The sequence below is a fragment of the Miniopterus natalensis genome, chromosome 1 (genome assembly GCF_054644295.1).
Source record: "Miniopterus natalensis isolate mMinNat1 chromosome 1, mMinNat1.hap1, whole genome shotgun sequence".
In the NCBI taxonomy this organism is placed as follows: Eukaryota; Metazoa; Chordata; class Mammalia; order Chiroptera; family Miniopteridae; genus Miniopterus; species Miniopterus natalensis.
Genome location: NC_142081.1, coordinates 158518183 through 158538970, shown reverse-complemented (window position 1 = coordinate 158538970; position 20788 = coordinate 158518183). Strand labels below are relative to the sequence as shown.

General features: G+C 50.2%; 1 protein-coding gene across 1 annotated transcript in view; it reads left to right on the top strand.

Moving 5' to 3' along the window:
- Positions 1-20788, top strand: part of SHROOM3 (shroom family member 3) — a 192955-nt gene that overhangs the window by 141944 nt on the left and 30223 nt on the right. Inside the window, exons 4-5 of the mRNA XM_087825918.1 lie at positions 11475-11606; positions 17455-20581. Of these exons, the coding sequence (XP_087682044.1) occupies positions 11475-11606; positions 17455-20581 (3259 nt within the window). The remainder of the gene's footprint in view (positions 1-11474; positions 11607-17454; positions 20582-20788) is intronic.

Sequence of the window (20788 nt, the reverse complement as noted above, 5' to 3'; positions counted from 1 at the left end):
AGCTTTATCTTTAACGAGTAGTTCTTTTCCAGTATGATGTTAAAGTATAGATTCTTCTTTAGACCACTGTTTAAGAGTTTTGTCTGAAATTAATGCTTTCTGTTCCTTTCTTGGTTGTTGCCTTTAATTTTTGTGTGTGGCTTCTTCCTCTAAATGAGGAGCGAAATGGAGAAGAGAAAAGCACAATATAATGCATCAAGTTTATTCCAAAAGAGAGCTGAGTTTCTTTGGTGTTGAAGGTTTGAGGGCATTTATCTGGTTTGCTTAATGGAGTGGTGTTTGCGGGGGGAAATCGCTACGTAAGGTTAGCCTTCCGCCCCTCAAGAAATCCCTTTTGTTTTGGCAAGTAAAAATTTAATTTATACTTTAGCATCATATAAAAATGAATTTGCTTGATTTCAAAATATCTTGGTTGGTATTTGAACTTCTTTAAACCCCCAAAGGACAATATTCTGTGGATTTACACCTGAAGGAGGCATGTTTCCAGCTGGAGCCGGGGGTACCCTTCCCCTCCCGCCTGCAGCCCACGGAACGGACGGGAGGAGCCATGCGCACGGTTACTGTCCCCTGCGGAGCTGCCCCCGATTTGTCCAACAGGAGTCCCCTGGGAGAGCCCCCAAGCAACTTTACCTTAAGGAAAAGAGGCAGTCATTCAGGGGCACACACGATATTTCCAGTTTCTCTGCAACTATCTGACTGACCCTTTTCGAGATCCGTGAGACTGATGGGTGTGTGCGTGTGTCCGTCTGTGAAAGATAACAGACCAGCGTGGAAGTGACTTCTGCTCCCTAAGTTCTAGCAACATAGTCGATGGTACAGGAAAGTAGGAGAGAGGAAAATTATAAAATCATCATATCTGATATCTAAAGAAATCAGCAAAAGCTAGTCCCTCTTCCCTCCAACAAATAAAATGCCTGGTTCCACACCGAGAGTTGAGAGGACAAAGTTACTTGCTGGCGGAGTTCACGCTGTTCACTTAGGCTGTGCTGTCCTGTCTAATGGAGCTTGCAAGTCTGAAAGACAAAGGTGACCGCTGTTGTAGATCACAGACGTGACAGTGTTCGCATCAGCTTCTCCCATGACTTATGCAAATGCTGAAGTGTGGGAAGGGGAGTTGACTGTCCCTCTGTGTGTGTCAGAGCTGAGGGGAGGAGTGTGGAAAGGGGAATATTGAGAAAAAGAACATGTCAACATCATCAGCCTCTGGTGACTAAGGGAAAGACCCCCACCCCCAGTGCTGGTCCTTCTTTTATAGTAAAAGTTTTGTGTGGTTATCAATAAAATTTAATCTTTAAAAAAATGTCTCAGAATGGAGTATGGTAAGGAGATAAATAGTGAAAGAATGTGGGGGCAGGCATGGAGGAATGGGGTAAAGTATCTCACTAGAAAAGGTGTTGTTGTTTTTTACCTTTTATGCAGATTTTAGATGTTAGAGTCTTATGTTGTTAGCAGACTTCACTCTTCCTTGTGATTCCAAGGAAAAAAAGCCAAAAGTCCCCAGGGCATATTATCAGGATGTGACATTTAAAAGGAACTCTCTCCAGAAAGGACTGTGTGTTGCTATGGGGTTATATTACTAATGCATACTTTTCTACCCACTGAGCCACTTTTTAAAGACAGAGATATTATTGAGGTAATTATAAAAGCCCTGAAAAAGCTTGCTTGTTAGATTTTTCTGTGAATCCAAAAAGTCTGGGGTATAGCCTCTGAAGCCGTAGAAACGAGAGGTCAGGGATGCTGTAAAGGCCTAAAGGATTTCTCACAACAGTGTCTTTGCCAACTGTGTTAAGGGACAATCACCACATTTTTTTTTTTTTTTTTTAAGATGATAGGCTTTTTCAACTCTTTAAAAAATCTTTACTGCTTTTCTGCTTCCCCCGAACCTGTAGAAAACATATATCAGTATGGGGTGGCTTTTATTCCGGAGTTCCTTCTGGATCTGCAAATGAAACAGTGTTATGAATGCGGCTCAGTGTAACTGGACTTGCTCATAGTTTTCAATTGCTGTATATTATCGTCATCATCAGTATTTAGGGCCTATCATTTTCCTGTAAACAGGAAATGCCAAAAAGCCATCGTTCAAATATGAATCATCTATTCGTCTACACGAATGAAGATGTAATTATAATCCCACCAAATTACTTGTACGGTGACGTTTAATGGTTGATACTGAGTTTCCTGTTTGAAGTATGAAAAGGGCAATTTAGTGATAATTATCAAAATTGCAACATTTTACTTTGAGCCAGCAATTCCACTTCTAGGAGTTTTTGCAGCTATATCAGCATACATAGAAGACAGTGTGTGGACATGGTTATTCATGGAAGCATTGTTTGTAATAGCAAAAGACTGGAAATCAAAAAGCATCTACAAAAATGAACATGATATATGCAGACATTAGAATACCAGGAGGCAGCTAGAAGGGGGAAAAGATATGAGGAAGCTCTGCAGGTCCTGACAGAGCGATCTGTAGTATGTATTGTTAAGTTAAAAAAACAAGGGTGAAACACATGTAGTTCCTTTGTGAAGGGGGTGAAATGAGATTATATGTCCAGTTTTGCTTGTATTTGCATCAGAAAACCGTGGAGAAGATACATGGGACATTAACCACAGAGGGTGGCTGCAGAGAGCAGGAGAAATGGGGAGCGGCTAGGAAATGCTTAATGGCTTTGATTTATTTATTTTTTTTAAGTATGTGAATTAAACCAATCAAAAACCACCAGAAGTAAATATGGGGAAATATTAAGATTTGATCAATTTTGGTGACCAACACACAACTCTAGCTCTGTTCCTTATATTAATCTGAATACATTTACATATGCTTGAAATATTTGATAAATTTTTAAATGGATGAGGGAAAATGGGGAAATAGTAGCAGCACTCAAAGAGATTCTTAAGAAATAGAATTTACAGAATGTATTGATATATTGTATTTTCTTCCTTGTTTTCTTTCCTTTGGGGGAGGGGTTAGGCCGGAGCCTTGTTAGGGTGGACTTTGCCTTCTGTCATACATAGCGTGTGCACTAAACCGGTGATGGACAGGCAGGCAGGTGTGGGTTCGCAAGTGCATTAGGAACATGCGGTTTTATTCGGTAGTGCCGAGAGTTGAGTACCTTTTGTATTCTTACACTTTCACCTCATGCCTGGTTGATAACCGGCACGGTTCAATTATGTCCTTGCTCCCTGAAGAGCCCAAAGTCTCAGGCGTAACAGCTCATCAAAGAACAGCATCAGCAAAATATTAACTCTAGCTCTTAGATTTTTTTATTTTCCAGCCGTGGTTGTCATTTTCTCCATTTATCCAAAGCATACTCTTCCTTCAAGGTCATTAAAATCCCACTCTAGCGCCAACCCTTTTGGCTAACGTCAGACCCCCTTCTTGATCCCCAGCAGCACGAGCTTTCTGGTGCTTGTGTACTAGACGCCTGCATCTGGTGCTTGTGTACTAGACGCCTGCATCTGGTGCCTGTGTACTAGACGCCTGCATCTGGTGCTTGTGTACTAGATACCTGCATCTGGTGCTTGTTAATAAATGCCTCCATCGCCTTCATGGTCCAGTATGACCTTAGCTACAAGAAAAAGTACTAAACAATCAAGAGTATTATTCATTCAAAAAATATATGAGTGCCTACTAAGTAACAAGCAACATGCTAGGCACTTGGTCTTTTTCTATATGATTCAAGACTTTTAATGAGAAAATGAAGTAAATAAGAAAGATTAAGCAACTTGTCCACAGTCACAAGAGCAGTGGGGGCCAGAGCTGATATTTAAATGCTCTTCACTCCCAAGTCTTTGGCCACACTGTCCTGCTTCTTAAAAACCCCAAAGTCACTCCTGCCCGAGGGCTTTTGCATTCACTGTTCCTTCTGTGCTAAATTCTCTGCCCCAGGTTTTGCATGGCTGACCATTTCTTATCATTTAGATCATAGGTTCAGATGCACTCTCTCAAAGAGGCTGTCCCTAACCCTCAACCACAGCCTCACATTACCCAGTTTTATTTCCTTCAGAACCTTTATAATTGCATGAAAATGACCTGTTTATTTGGTCTCTTGCTTGTTGCCTTCTTCCTACTCTGCCCGTTGCGTAGAGGTTAAGAGCCCAGGTCTGGGGCAGATGCCGCATGTAAATATCAGCTCCGGTCCTCACGGCTCTGGTCACTGTGGACAAGTTGCTTAATCTTTCTTACTTACCTCATTTCCTCATTAAAAGTCCCGTATCTTATAGATAAAGATCCAGTGCCTAGCATGGCGCTTGTTTACTTAGTAGGCACTCAAATATTTTCTGAATGAGTCATACTCTTGATTCTGTTTAGTACTTTTTCTTGCATCTACGGCTCCCCAACAAGAGTATGACCTCCTCAAGACCATCTGTGACCTCCCAGGGCTCCAACTATAATTCGGCAAGTGCGAGGCACATTGTAGGTGATCGACAAATACTGCTTGATGCCTGAACTGCTTTACTGTAGATTTCTCGGAAACATGCTTTGCATTCTGTCTCTCTGTGTTAGGGCAAGATCATCGAAGAAGGACATCGTGTCACTTACTAGTTCCAGTTCCACCAGCCTACCATCCCACGCAGAAGAGCTTCCTTGTCTGTGGTTGGGAATGTAACAAAAGGGCTTTGTTTGAGTGACACCCACACACAAAACTTAGTTTGCTCCATTTAAAAATTAAATCGTCTTCTGACTCTTACTGGTATGCTCATGATGTCAGGTCCTTTTTCAGAATATTTCCTTATCCTCTTAAGATCAAAGTGATCCCAAAATGTGAAAAGCATGCCGTGCCCTTTAGGAATGCTTATTACATTGTTTGCATCATTGAGAAAGTCAATAAACAGCTGTTTGACTTTTTTGGGTATCTCAAGATTCATGAAGTATATTTTTAAAACGAAAGGCTATTTTAAAAATACTTTGCTTTTTAATAGGTAACACATGTACATGGCGCACAGTTCAAAAGTTAAAAAAGGAAATAGAGTGAAAAATAAGTTTTCTTCTTCCCCCAAGGCAGTCATTGTTTTTAGTTTCTCAAATATTCTTACAGAAATATTCTTTTTAAAATTGATTTTAGAGGTAGGGGAAGGGTAGGTAGAGAGAGAAACATGGATCTGTTGTTCCACTTATTTCTACATTCATTGGTTGATTTTTGTATGTACCCTGACTGGGGATCGAACCCACAACCTTGGCCTATCAGGACGATGCTCTGACCAACTGAGCTTCCAGGCCAGGGCCCAGAAGTATTCTTTACATTAGGTGATTATGTGGGTTTTCCCCCACATACCGCAGGATACTGTACACACAGTTCTGTACCTTACTATTCTCATTTAACCGTACATTTTAGAGGTATTTCCATATCAGTATGTCTAAAGCTATTCCATTTTTTAAGACAGCCACATAAATATTCCATTATGTGGATGCACCACACTGACTTAGCTATTTGAACTGATGAGCATCCAGGTTGTGTTTCGATAGATGTGTTATGTAAACAATTTTTGTGTTAGTTACTGCCAAACTGCCCTTTATTCAGGTTGTACCCACGTATACGCCCCCTAGCAAGGTAGCAGAGCTGGGCTGTATTTAGATCATCTTTTCAGGTGTTTTTTTTGTGTGTGTTTTTTTTTTCATTTAAGTGTACATTTGGAAGAGTCTTATAAAACAAAAGATTTATCTCTGAAGCCTTTTCTCAACATATGTTCTGAGGCCCAAAGAAAGGGTGTCGTTGGATTGGTTTTTGGTTTGGGTTTTTTTTTTAGGACTTTTTGATTTGTTTCAAAATCGCTGTTCTTAATGTATCAGACCTGTGATGAAACCTAATAAACCCCATCCCACCCCACCCCAGGGCCAGCAGATACCAGCTCCCCAGGTTGGTTTCCTGCCTTGGCTCTGCATGTCTTTGGCACTGGTTTATGTATTTCTTTACGATTTATTATTTCCTGTAGGAATTACTCACTTGGTCTCCCTGCCAGACGGTCCGCTCCTGCAGGGCAGGGACCTCATCTTAGTAATTATCTTTCAAACGTCTCCAATCGCTTCAACCCCTCTAGTCCGTTTACTTTGCCCCTCGCGCCCCAGCCCACCCATCGCCCCTCCCTTGTCCCTCCTCCAGGCGTCGGGGGAGTAGAGGGCTGGCTGCCGAGTCCCCGGACTCCCTCCCCGCACCCTGTGAGCCTCAGGGCCTCACCCTCTCCCGCTCATCTCAGTGGGACTCGCCTCACCCCACAGGAGGCTGCACCTCCACCTCCACCGGTGCCCGAATGCTGTCCCTCCCGCCTCGTGAGGCGAGTCATCCTCTCTGTCCCGTGCGTGTTCACTCTCCGTCGGACACTTGCTCATACTTTCACTGTTAAACAAAACAGAACAACACCCTCCGCTCCCTGCCACCCTCCGGTCTTCCAGCCGCCACCCTCTTGCCTTCAGAGCCAGGTGCTTCTGTTTCTCTAATGGCCTTGCTGTCCCCATGTTCTCTTACTCACAAGGCCCACGTCAGCGGGGCTGCCCGGCATTGCAGCGCCCGGCTCGCTGGCTGGCCGGTCCCACGGGCTCAGCTCCCGCAGCAGCTGGAGGAACCCACGGCGCCTCTGCCCCCACCAGGGGCCTGCGAAGCGCCCCATACGCTCCCAGTTTACCTCCCGCCTCTCTGGAAAGGCCTCCTGGGGCTTTCCCCCAGCGCCCCTTCCCCTAAACGGCGAGAGCCCTCGGAGAGCCATGCTCACGCCACCTCCTTCGTCTCCCTGTGCATCCTCCCCAAGCAAAACGCCTTTTCTCAGAGGCCTTGTGTTGTGGCTCCTGCCTTTCTGCGCGCAGCCCAGGCTCCAGCCCCCAGACCCTGCTGCCTGCCGTGACCTCCACCGGACGCCGCGCAGCCGCCTGACACTCGCATGCCCCCGCGCGAGCCGGTCCCTCGACCCCCACCTAACAGCGCTTTATACAGGCTAATAATACCACCACTCTAGACACACAAGGCCATCCCTCCTCCCGGACCACACGCTCCTCTGCACCCCTGCACCCCCAGGCGGGTGCACTTGGCCTCCTGGGTGACTTTAAGATCCGCCACCTCCTCAAGCTCGCCGCCTGGGGCCCACCCCGCGCCACTCACTCGGCCAGTGCAATAGCGGCCAGTCTCGCCCCTCTCAGGTTCATTCTTTCCGTGATTGGCGACACCCTCCTGAAACTCACGTTCGGAAGTGACGTCCCTGCCAGCGTCCTGGTGACTCCCAGTGCCCCGATCCTGTCCGGCCCGCTGGCGGCGGGTGAGAGCTGGCCCCTCCGGCCTCGCCTCCCTCACCCAGCGCCTCTGCTCCAGGGGCTCCCGTCGCCCGTGCCGGGCCTGGCACGCTCCTCTGCATTCTTCGTGCCGTGTCTTCTGCCTGGTGGCCTCTCCTTTCTTCTCCTACCCCCGTCCGCCTGGAGAAGTCTTACGTGAGTTAGTTAAAAGCGAGGCTCCTTGAGCGAACCCCCGAGTTAGCACCACCCCTGCGTTCCCCAGCCCGGGCCCGGGTCTCCTACAGAACCAGTCACACTGTGGTCAGCAGTTTACTCGGCTGCCCCGTCCACTCTCCTGTGGCTCGTTTGGGGCTGATGGCACTTTATCATCTGTATCCCCGGTGCCGGCTGGTGGCTGACATGTAGAAGGTCTGTACGTCCTGGGTGAGTGGGAAGGAAACGGGAAAGGGCAGGACGGCTTCCCTGTAAGGACAGCCTTGCCCTTGTCTCCGAAGCGCAGAGAGAAGCTGCCTTCCCGTCGCCCAGGAGAAACGCTCCCGTCCTCCTCACTGGCCGCGCACAGTCTCTCCTTGCGTGTCAGACACTGACTCGGGACTTTCTGCGAAGCGCGCGGTCCTTCCCAGGGCGGTGTTCCAGCTGCTGGGAGGTCGGGTCACTGTACTGTCCTCGGGGCACCTCGCCTCCTCTCTCCTCTGAGACTGCAGGCACAGGGCTTCTCTGGCGGCTGCAGTGCGGTAAGCGTCCTCTCCCGCGTCCTCTCCACGACTGCAGCGGGACCTTCGTCCTCTGGAGGCCGTGGAACTTGCCGGGGCCTGTCCATTTCCCTTCGGTGGGAAACGCTTATCGGCCCCAGTCTTTTTGGCCGGGTTTGGACAGACACCGTTGGGGATGAAGCTGCTGAGGGCCTCCCTCTGTTATCACCCAGGTGCGAGTTCACCGCGCCCATCAGCTTCGGGCCCATCAGCTTCTCGAGGCCAGTGCCTGGTTTAGGACCAGCCTCCTGCTACAGAGAGGGGCCTGCCCAACACTGGGCGGGAAGCGGGCAGTTTGTCTTTTCTCTTATGTCTTTTGGACCCATTTGGTTCATTTGTACCCATGTGAAATGTCTCCAGGTGCCTCATGAGAAAGAGACATTATTTTTTTTATTAAGTGCTGGGGGTTTTTCCTGTATAATTATCAGTAACATTAACTGAGTACTTGAAGTCATTTGTAATTGGGTTTGAACCCTGATGCCAGGACTCAGGGACCTGTGATTTGTACCAGCCCCAGAGGGGCTTGGGGCACCAGGAAGGGTTTCAAATCACTGGATTTAAGTGAATGATAAAGCAGGAATCTAAGTCAGTGAGGAACTGGGCTTCGAGGGAGGTGGCTGGCTTTGAGGAGCTGGTTGAAGAACCTCGTCTCTGGGGAGCTGGGCATCAAAGGTCAGAGTCGGGCTTGCAGCAAGAATGCCAAACTGCTAGGACACTGGGCCATTAATCTAGGGCTCCGCGATTCTCCTCTGAGAACAGGACGGATTCACCTTTGGGGCAGTGCTGAACCCGAGGCATGGGTTCCCTGGGCCGTTAGAAGGATTAGGGAGTTATGGGGGCAAGGAGACAGACGGATCGTAATGTATTGGCTTTCGTTGTTGGTCTCTTGGTTTTGCACCCTACTTCCCTCTTTAGCTCAGCTGTGGGAATACTCTTCAGTTCTTTCCTAGTTTCCAAGCGAGCACGGTCTGTTCCCTCTTAGCCTGTGTTTACCTCCCTGGCCAGTTGTCACCGCCAGTGCCCAGCAGCTCCCTGCCGCTCAGGCATGGCCGGGGTCCTCCAGGCTCTGCCACAGTATTTACCCTCAGTATCTTACGGGACTCGTCGCCATCAAGAATCCCTGCTTGTTCTCCTGTCTTCCACCCCTCACTCAGCTGCTTTCTCCCCTTTCTGTCCTACATTTTAGATCTCTCTGATTGATTTGTCTTCCTGGCCTCTAGTCTTTAGCAGCTCATTAATAATGAATGATTGAGGATAATTATATTCAACATTTATTGAGCTCTTACTGTGGGCCAAGTACATTATCTCATTTTTAAATCTCACAAAAACACTAAAAATAATAGTTATAATCTGCCTTTTACTGATGAGGAAATTCAGAGTGGGTAAGACTATAGACTCCTTGTTTTCAATAAATATTTATTGACTGACTGCTGAAGATCTTATGTGTCTATATCCCACAAAACAATTTTCCTATCACCATAACCTCTCTTCAGAGTTGAAATATACTTAAGTCTTTGAAATCATTCCCTCTTGGCACATCCTTCAGTGTTTCCTTATCTTAAAAGTTATTTCACATTAAAATGAGGTTAACCCAGCCTCTTTGATTAATGTCATCTTTTAGATGAACGAAGGCTTTTGGTGGGGGAGTGACTTACACAGGGTCATGCAGCAGGCTAGTAACCAGTTCAGGGTGAGCACCTAAGTCTCCTGACACTGGGCTGATATTACTCTGATGTACTTAGCACCTGAAATTTTTTTGGCATCAAGAGAATGATTTCTCATTTATATTACAAAAGCCAATTTATTTTTTCATAGAAAAATAATAGATGGACATGCAACTTTATCTTCAACATATCAAAGTGGGTTCCTGGATCTCCTAAGTGTTTCTAAACTGCAGGAAAATTCCCCTACAGTCTTGCAGTTAAAAGTGTTCAGCATGAAATGCCTGATAGCTCACCTCACTTTTCTGCCAAAAATAAAGCACAGCCACTCTCTGGACTCTGACCTTCTATAGTAGTGTAATTCTCCGTCCCAAATCCATTCTTCAGTCTTGCAGTCTGAGGGACACCCACTTTCTCCCATTGGCTTTGTCCATTCTTTGTGTTATAAGGGCAGGATGTTTAGAAGTTGAAGTCACTGACTTGCCAAATGAGAAACTATTTTGGAGAGCATCTTGTTTGTACTGCTTGGAGCAGTGTTGCCACCGAGGTCGCTGCTGGTTTTTATGTAGTTCCTACCAAGAAATTAAAGTAATAGCATTTATCCAGCATCAGGCTATATGACAGAGGACTTCAGAATCCCCAGGAAGCGTTTTCCTTGGGAGGTGGGAAAGAATTATTGCTCCTGCCTTTATATATTGATAAACCAAGGCCAAGAAAGACCAAAGCAACTTTGTGTGCTTTAAATTAATAAAGCATAAAATGTTAACATGTAGGAAATCTAGGTGAAGGTGATGTGGGAATTCTCTTCCCCCCAGCTTTATTGAGATAATTGATACATTGTGCAAGTTTAAGGTGTACAATGTGTTGATTTGATGCATTTATAAATTGCAAAAATAATCACCACCATAGGGTTAGCTACCACCTCCACCCCATTGCATAGTTACCATTTCTTTTTTGTGGTGAGAACATTTCAGTTCTACTCTCTTAGCAACTTTCAAGCACATGTTACAGTATTATTAGCTATAGTCACCATGCTGTACATTAGATCCCAGAATTTGTTAATCTTTTAACTTGAATTATATACTCTTCGAACAAAATTTCCCTGTTTCCCCTATCCCTCCAACACCTGGTAACTACCAGTTTATTTTCTGAGTTTGTCTTTTTTAGATTTCACATATAAGTGAGAGATCATACAGTATTTGTCTTTCTCTGATTGGTTTATTTCACTTAGCATAATGCCCTTGAGATCCATTCAATTTGTTGCAAATGGCAGGATTTTCTTCTTTCTCCTCGCTGCATAGTAATCCATCAAATATATATATAGCACCACATTTTAAATTATTTTTTTAATCCACTCATCTGTTGATGGACATTTAGATTGTTTCCATGTCTTGGTTATTGTGAGTAATGCTGCAATGAGCATGGGAGTGCAGGTATTGCTACGAGATCCTGATTTCAATTTCTTTGAATATATACCCAGAAGTTGGTTGCTGGATTATACGGTAGTTCTGATTTAAATTTTTTGAAGAGCCTCCATACTGTTTTCCCTAGTGCTATACCAATTTGCGTTCTTACCAACAGTACACGAGGGTTGTGTGGGAATTCTTCACACAAATGTAAGTTTGCTACATTTTTATATGAGTTTGAAATTGTGTCCAAATGAAAATGAAAATGTTAGCAAAGCAGAGAATAACTGGTTAGTAAGATAAATCAGCACTAAAACCTACTTTCCACTATTTACTTGATTTTTGAAATCTCTGAGGGAGGCTTTTTCCAAACGCATATCACATTGGTGAAGAGACTCAGCTGAGAAGGCTGCTGCTGAGGGCCCCCCTGTCTCCCCAGGCGCAGTGAACCTGCAGGCCGACCGCACTCTTGGCATTCAACCAGAATTGGGGAGAACCAACCCAATGCCAGCATGATGCAAATATCTCAGGGCACGATTGGCACTCCTTGGCCCCAAGGCTACCATTCCAGGTAAGTGGCCAAACCTGAGACCCAGGGGTTTCTTTCCTTCAAGTGTCCTGTTCCCCAAAAGAACATTTTCTTCTGTTTGGAGAACACTTTCTTCCATTCACCCTGAGTGTTAAATCTCTCTCCCCACTACCTTCCTCTTGCTCTTGAAATTCCTGACATGTGTATGGCTCATTGATATCCTCGGGCAGACTGGTGTGGAGCAAGGACAGAATTATTTTGAGCGCTGGCTAGCTATTTCAGATATTTATTGGGTCTGTAGGTTCTCAGACCTTTCTCAATGACACATTACAACACTACACTAGAAAATCTGACAGACTTCTTCCATCAGCATTTAATGTCCTTTCTGCTTTAGTCAGATATGACAGGGACTGGGAGAAGGAGCCAAACCTGACCGCCCAGACACAGTAAAGCAAAAGCTGCGTCAGCATCCCCTGCACTTATTACAGACTTGAACCCACACAGACTGGAATTCATCTCCTGACCCAAGAGTCAGGCTCCGTTGCTTTATCACTTTGGAAGGGCTTGCTGAGGGTGATGGCAGGGAAGCTGGAGGGTCATGAAATATGGCTCCTGCATAGACATGAGGTGCAAGTGCTGATGTGGGGGAGTGGAGGGCAGCTTCTGGAAGGACGGCTTGACTAACAGATGACGGCTGTGCACTTGGCAAGGCCAGGACTCAGAACCCTTAACACTCATGTCCGGTCAAAAGAAGAGTTAAATCTTAGACCTCTCCCTGGGCATGGCTCCCGGCCTATTAGGGCAGGCGTCAAACCACAGGAAGAGAGAATATCCTGGTTCCCCTCCTCGTCACAGACACTCCTCTCCCTTCCCCACGTCCCTCCCAGTAACCCTGAAAGAGTTCACCCTCACCATCCTGGCCATCTGTGCCCGGAGAACAGGTCCCCTGCAGGGCCCACCCTGCACCAGGCACAGTGGTTTTGCGCGTTGCACGCAGGTGTCGAAGGCCTTTAAAGCTTAGGTGTGTGGGGCTAACGGTGTGAAGGAAGGAGAGCATCACTAAGGTACTTGGGTCAGACGTAGGCTTAAATCTCAACTCCACCTCCTACTGCCTGAGCCTGAGCCAATTGTTTAACGTCTCTGATCTTGGTTTCCTCGTCTGTAAAATGAAATCAATACTATGTATCTTAACAGAGCATAGTGAAGATTAAACAAAATAGCATGTAAAACATTTAGTGTAATTCCTGGAACATAATAAGCACTAAGAAGGCTGAAGACTTACAGTAAAACCTGGTAATGAACCTCAAGGTTAATGGCATAAACCAGCAGACACTTACAGAATGCAAGTGTGGTCCTGACCAGTTTGGCTCAATGGTTAGAGTGTCGGCCTGTGGCCTGAAGGGTCCCAAGTTCAATTCCGGCCAAGGGCACGCACCTCGGTTGCAGGCCCTGTCTCTGGCCCGGGTTAGGGCTCATGTGGGATGCAACCAATCAATGTCTCTCTCTCTCACATCGATGTTTCTCTCTCACTCTCTCTCCAAAAAAAAAAGAATAAAAAGCAATGGGAAAGTTATCCTCAGGTAAAGATTAAAAAAAACTAATAATAAAATTAAAATAAAATAAAATGCAAGTGTGTGTCGACAGAGCGCCCTAAACAGTGGGGCCCTTGGAGCCTCCTAACCCCTAACCTTAGGAGGCCCTAAATCTGAAGTCACACTGCAACCTAAAAAACACGCTGGCCCAAAGGCAGAAATAAGACTACTGCATCCGGTGCTTAGAATAACTGCTTACAGTGACTACGGTGGGCTCCAGGGGGCCTCAGGAGACCCGTGGAGTTGACCTCCGAGTGCAGTATTCTGAAGGCCGCTTCTCCGCCTCCTGCTTCCCAGCCCAGCCTCCAGAGGGGCTCGGGCAGGTGGGTCTGCCCCTCCTGCACCCACCACCCGGCTCCTCTAATTCACCCTTCAGAACAGCTTCCCCGGCGCAATGACTGTCAGCCCGAAAGCACTGTGTGGGGGTCGGAGGGAGAAAGGGAACTCGGGTTACCCCACATGTGGCGCATGCGGACTCTCTCCTACCCCAGCACAAATCACCCGTGATTGCTGCTCGGTGCCTGCCTGGGGCTTGCGGCTCTGGCAGAGGCCTTCGCTCCCAGCTCTGATCTGCGAGGGTCTGGCCCGGGCAGCTGCGGCTCGGGAGGCCCCAGGTGTGTTTCTGAGGAGCACAGTGGCACCTAGCGGTCTCTTGTGCCCAGTCAGTCTGTCGGCATCCCTCCCACAGCCCCCCTTTAGCTCCAGGCAGCCCAGTCTCGCCTAAGTTTCCGCATCTGTTTCCCCTTAGGAAGCTGGAGAATGGGGGAGCTCCAGAGAGGGGGAGGGAGAAATCCGAGGCTGAACACTTAACTCTTCGCAAGCTGGTTCGGATCTGGGGTTTCGCTGACATTGTGTTTCTGCTGCTCTGGGTCAGACCCTCGTCACTGTCATTTGCTGTCCTGCAGAAATCTCACTCAGCAGCCCTAAAGAATTAGAGTACTTTAGAAGGGACTGCGGAAAGTCTCGTAGCCCAGTCCCCTAAGAGGACGAAATAACAGTATCAATACTCGGGGACCTGTACCTGCCCATTGGCTTATTCACTCAAACAAATGCCCCCTGAGTACGCACTATGTTTCAGATGAAAAAGGCATAAAAAGCTCCCACCCTCTAATTTTATTTGTTTCCCAAGGTGTGCTCCATGGAGTAATAACCCAGAAAATGCCCCTTGGAAGAAGTTTTTAGGGCCAAATAAGTTTAGATAACAGCAGGCTTAGCATGTTTTCCTTTCAGAACATCCCATGAACAATAGTTTATTGAAGACTCGGACGTCTTGCAGTAAATAAAATTGTTTAACTTATTTAGCCCAGTATTTTTGAAACATATTTGATCATCTAAGGAATTAATCTTCTGTAAACACACTTTAGGAGATGTCTTCATGCAGTTGTTCTGTGCTCTTTGCTGGGTCTAAAGTATGTAGAAAATACCCTTAAGCACAAGAAATAGAGAGTAACATAAGAACGCCATGTATCTACCACAGAATTCCCAAACATTGTCTCATTTTTGCTTTGATTGAAGTCTCTTTCATACAATCAAAGGGATATTATGTAATGTCAAGCATGGTAAGTGCTCTGGAGAAAAGAAAGCAGTGTGACGGAGCAAGGAGGGAAGGTGTGCTCTGGCGCAGAGACCGAAAGGAAGGAGTGAGCCAGGGAGAGAGCACTCTGTGGTGGGAACAGTGAGCACAAAGGCCCTGAGATCTGAGGTGGACTGTATTTCATGGATTTCAGTTAGTAATGAGCCGCCACGCTGGAGTGCCGTGAGCAAGAAGGAAAGCGATAGAAAGTGAGGTTGGAAAAGTAGCCAGACCACAGTGAGAACTCTGACGCGTTCATCTTGAGGGTAAGGCTATCTGTATAGGACTGAAAACCTTCGTTCCAAGTTCTTACCCACCAGTAAGAGTGCCCCCTTGGAAACAGGAATGGCAAAGGTGTCAGAAGGACTACTTCCAGCCCTGGCCAGGGCGGCTCAATGGTTAGAGTGTCAGCCTGTGCACCGAGGGGTCATGGGTTCGAGTCCCGGTCAAGGGCATGTACCTGGGTTGCAGGTTAGATCCCGGGGCCCTGGTTGGGGCACATGTGGGAGGCAACCAATTGATGTGTCTCATTTACATCAATGTTTCTCTCTCTCTTTCTCCCTCCTCCCTCCCTCCCTCTCTTCTACTCTCTAAAAATGCAATGGAAAAAATATCAGGTGAGTAACAAAAAAAAGTTTTAAAAAAAATACTACTTCCAGAAGGGGGTGGGAGAAGTTGTTCCTAGAGGGCGAGGTCAGGGCACCCATTGGCATGGCATATGTTACTGGTCATATTCCCCAGTCAGCTTGGGAATGGGGATTCTGAAGGGACAGAGCCTGGGTAGCAGGGAAGAGCACCTCACAGTCCTTGTGTGATGCTTTCCACCTGATGTTCAGTGAGAGAAGTTTCCTTTAGCTACAAGATGGAACCCACTCTAGCCTTGCTCTGCCTGGCTAGAAATGTGTATACCAGTGATTTCATGTTTCTAGACACCACATATATTTTGAGATATGTTAGTGATTAGCACCTCTTCCCACTCAATAGTGAGTGTTTCAGTTAATCCATCCATTTACTCACTGTAATTTTTAAGTGTGTCCCTAAGTTAGATTTGAATTGTCTTCTCAGTGAAAGACTATTAAGATTCTTGGCAGTTGGATTAAATAGTGTCTGCCACCTACATGGAATTGGTGAGTGTAACAGCCTAATGGGATCTACCGCTTCTACTTCCGCTCAGTGCTTTTGCTCTGAATCTTCTTAGAGGAGATAAAGGAAAGCATAAGTGGTTCAGATGGGATTATCCTCAACTGAACTTTATCATGTGCATTTTTAATACAGCTTCTTCATTTAGAGGGGAATGGGGGGGGGTTGTAAAATCTGGCATTGACATATCCCATGCCATGAGCACAGGGCTGATTGCACTAATCTGGCTGGCTCAGGAGCTATTGCCTCCCTTTCTCTCCTGACTTCATACCTGTCTCTCTCAAAGCAGGATGCTCCATTCAGTAAGCTGACTTTTCCTGATATAGAAAAGTTACATTCTTGAGGTTAGTTGCTAAAATTGTAGTCTTCATTTCCTTGAATTCCAGCACCAGTTTTGACTCAGAATGTGGTCCGTCTAGTCTCTTGTCATATACTCTGGAGACAGGCCAGCCATAAAGCATCATCACATATTCAGCCACCAAAACACCATATTTACTAACATGAGATCTAGAAATATAATAATAGCTCCATGAGTATTAATAGTAAGTGCCTATTCATGTAAAAATGGAAACTCTTAGGCAAGAGCTCCTAGTGATGTACCCTTCTTTAGAGAACAGTGAGTCATAAACATTTGAACTATGGAGACTGCTGTTTGATTTTTGAACCACTTACTCCTTCCTGTATTCCCTTCCCTCCCCAACATGCTAGGTGAAGTATATTCTGAGTTTATAATGAAAGCTAATTATAAGTAATTTTGTTTTGAGGCAACTTTCTAGGGTGTACAATGCCAGGATTGAGAGTCATCCCTCCTCCCCCAGCTAGGCTCTGAAAACCACCCGGAGGAGCTCGTAAATGCGGTCTTACCTCCTACATGTATGAGGCTGTGCTCGGGCTTCGGGAGGTCATCCATAGGTGATGGACTTCCGTGACTGAGACTTCTTACAAAGCTTCGCTCTCCTTCCCTGTCCCAGCAGCTTTTCCTGACTCTTAATTCCTCTCATTCAGCTTTGTGTTTAGCTTTCTCAGCACAAACAAATTGTCTCCAGCACAATTGAGATTCCAGGAAGGTTGCCAGGGTGCAAGGCCTTCAATTCCATAAAAAGGAAAGATATTAACTAAAAACAGATACATGTGCACACAGAGTCTCCCTCATCCATTCACGTGCCTAGTCACTAAGCTCCTCCCCTTCTTCCCACAAACAGCCCGAGAGACACAATATCTCGGTGCCCATCACCTTTCCTCCCGCACCTCGCAGGTCTTGGCACTTACCGTCGTTTCTAGCACAGAGCAAATCATGGGAGGGTGGTGCCTGTGCCTGGAGGCTGCGTGGCTGCTTCCGTGCTCCCGTCCTCCCCGTGCAAGCCCGAGTGATTAATTAGAGGCACACGCAGGTTACAGTGTTGGGCAATTACTCCCAGTGACGGTGCACAGGGAGGCAGAGCGAGGCCCAAATATGGCTTTTTTCACCCGCCTTCCAAAAACCAAACATCTTGCACCAGAGTACATTTATAAGCGGAGTCCTGTGCCTAAGCCCTAAGTGATAACAGCTCGGTAGTGCTGACTTCTTTGTCTTCCTTTCTTCCAGCTCCTCTACAAGCGACCTCTCCAACTATGACCATGCTTGTCTGAGGCGGAGCCCTGACCCGTGCAGCTCCCAGGGGAGCATGGAGAGCCTGGAGCCCAGCGGGGGATGCCCAGCCTGCCATCTTCTTTCCCCTGCCAAGTCCACCAGCAGCATCGACCAGCTCAGCCACCTCCACAACAAGAGAGACTCGGCGTACAGCTCCTTCTCCACCAGCTCCAGCATCCTAGAGTACCCACCCCCTGGCATCTCGGGCCGGGAGCGTTCGGGCTCCATGGACACCGCTTCTGCTCGAGGTGGCCTGCTGGAAGGGATGAGGCAGGCAGACATTCGCTACGTCAAGACGGTCTATGATCCCCAGAGGGGAGTCTCCGCAGAGTACGAGGTGAACTCTTCAGCCCTGCTTCTCCAGGGGAGGGCGGCCCACGCCTCGGCAGACAGGCAGGGCTGTGAGAGGGCGCCTACCGTTCCTCGGGGCAGAGGAGCGCCGTCCCCGTCCTGGAGCCAGCAGTGTCCCAGTCCCCTGGAGTCTGCCATTGACAACTTGCCTCCTAAAGTGGGCGCCCCTCTGCCCCCAGCTCGAAGCGACAGTTACGCAGCCTTTCGGCACAGAGAGCGGCCCAGCTCTTGGTCTAGCCTTGACCAGAAGCGGTTCTGCCGGCCTCAGGCAAACTCCTCTGGCGCCCTGAGACCTCCCGTCGTAGAGGAGCAGCTCCATACTGTGCTAGAGAAGAGTCCAGAGAGCAGCCCCCCGGTGAGGCCCAAGCACACCTGCACCCCGAAGGCCCCGCCGGGCCTACCTCTGCTGCCCACTGGCATCTACCCGGTACCTTCCCTGGAGCCACAGTTTGCCCAGGCGCCTCAGCCCCCCGCAAGCAGTAATGGCACGCTCTACCCCGCGCTGGCCAAGGAGAGTGGATATTCGACTCCTCAGGGCGCCTGTGGCAGGATGACTGTCCTAGATGAGAACGGGAACCAGAATGGATCCAGCAGACCTGGGTTTGCCTCCCACCAACCCCTAGAACATGAATCTTTGTCCCCAGGAGAGGGAACACTTGAAACTTCAGCCAAATGTGTCCCCTACAAAGTCCATTTCCCTTCAGTGCCTGAAAATGAGGAGCACTCCGCCCTGAAGCAGCGTCTCACCCCTCTCCAAGGCAACAGCCCACATCCCGGTGAGAGGAGGAGCCCCCACAGCAGCAAACCATCTTCCAGTTGCCACCGCCTCCAGTTCCCTCAGGCTCAGGCCTGGCAAGTGGGCGAAGACAAGAGACCCTCCAGGCCCTGGGAGCTGTGGGAGGGCGGCCTCCAAGACCACAATGCCAACCTCCCGCAGGGGCTGGAGGGAGGCCTAAGCCAGAGCCCATCTGGCAGCTTTGGGAAGACCAAGGCCGCCTTCTCCTCTCTTCAGAACATTCCTGAGAGCCTCAGAAGGCAGAGCGCCCTGGAGCTGGGCGGCAGCCCCAAGGCAGAGGGCCCCGGGCGCAGAGCTGCTCCGGATCACAGGAGCCATCTGGACAGGCCGGTTTCCTACCCCAGGCCCGAGGGGAGAGGCGGTGCTGTGGCCCCTTTCCCCCTTCCCGGCCCAGGGCCCGAGGCGCCGCCCTCCCCCGCCCAGCAGCAGACGGCCAGCCTGGGCCGGCGGCGGCTGGGCTCCGGCTCCGGCGGCCCCTGCGCCCTGCAGCCCGGGCAGCCGCCCCGCTCGGTGCTGGAGCAGGTGTCCAGGATCGAGCAGAGGGAGCAGGGGCGCCAGAGGCCCCCGAGCCTGGGCGGCTCCGTCAATGGCCATCACTACAGGCCCATCAAGACGGCCCCGGCTCCCAGCCCTTCCCGGAGCGACTTACAGGAGACCAGGGCCAGCGTCCGTTTTCCTGAACCCACGGAACCCCTGGGCGATGGGGAGCACCACTTCAGAAACGGGGAGCCGAAGCTGGACGAGGTCTCCCGGCAGCCGGGCGGCCAGCCGCCGAAGAGGGGCGCGGAGGGCAGCCGGGGCCCCCCGGTGCGCGGCAGCGACCCCCCGCGGCGGGACGCGCGCCTGCTGCGCAGCCAGAGCACCTTTCAGCTCCCCGGCGAGGCGGCGGGGGAGGCCCGCGGGCCGGGCTCGCCCGAGGCCCCGGCGCTGGACGCCCCGTTCAGCCGCGCCTACCGGAACAGCATCAAGGACGCGCAGTGCCGCGTCCTGGGCGCCACCTCCTTCCAGCGCCGGGACCTCGAGCCGGGCGCCGCCGCGGCTGCCAGGCCCTGGCGCCCGCGCCCAGCCTCGGCGCACGTGGGCCTGCGGAGCCCCGAGGCCGCGGCCGGCGCCTCCCCGCACACCCCGCGCGAGCGGCACAGCGTGACCCCCGCCGAGGGCGAGCCGGCCCGGCCCGCGGCCCCTGCCGCCCGGAGGGGCCCCCGCCGGCGCCTGACCCCCGAGCAGAAGAAGCGCTCCTACTCGGAGCCCGAGAAGATGAACGAGGTGGGCGTCTGGGAGGAGCCCGCGCCCGCGCCCCCGGGCCCGCGCCCGCAGGGGCCGCGCGTCGCCGAGAGCTCGGTGGCCGACCGGCGCCGCGTCTTCGAGCGGGACGGCCGGGCCTGCTCCACGCTCAGCCTGTCGGGGCCCGAGCTCAGGCAGTTCCAGCAGAGCGCCCTGGCCGACTACATCCAGCGCAAGACCGGCCGGCGGCCCGCCTCGACGGCGGGGGGCGGCCCCCCGGAGCCGGGCCCGCGCGAGCGCGCCCACGGCGCCCGCCCGCAGCCCGGCGCCCCCGAGCGCCCCGCGCTCACGGCCGCCGCCAGCCTCTGCTCGCTGCGGGAGCCCAGCCTGCAGCCCCGCAGGGAGGCCGCCCCCCTGCCGGCCGGCGGGGACCCGGCGCGCGGGGCCCGAGCCCGCAGCGGCTCCTTCGCGGGCGGCCGCCTCCTGGGGGAGAGGCGACGCGGGGACCAGGCCCCGAGGGAGCTGCCGGGCGGCGCTGACAGCGGTGGGCCGAAGGGCACCCCCACGGTGGGCAGGACGCCCGGGGAGCCCTCCTCGTGGGGGGCCGGGAAGTCCAAGTCGGCCGAGGACCTGCTGGAGCGCTCGGACTTCCTGGCGGTGCCGGTCCACGCGAGGTCGCGGTCCTCCCCCACCACCCACAAGAAGCTCCAGGTGAGCGCGCCGGGCCCTCGGCTGCCGGGCCCTGCAGCCTGTTGCTGCCCCGACCCCTCCTCCCATGCAGTGCCCTCTTCATGCGGGAGAGGAGCGTTTGTTTGCAGGGGAGAATTTCTTTCTCGGTGCCCCTATCTGGTATCCTTACAGAGGCAAAGTGCGGATATTCGTATAGCTGCATAGATGTCTTAAATAGATACATGTATC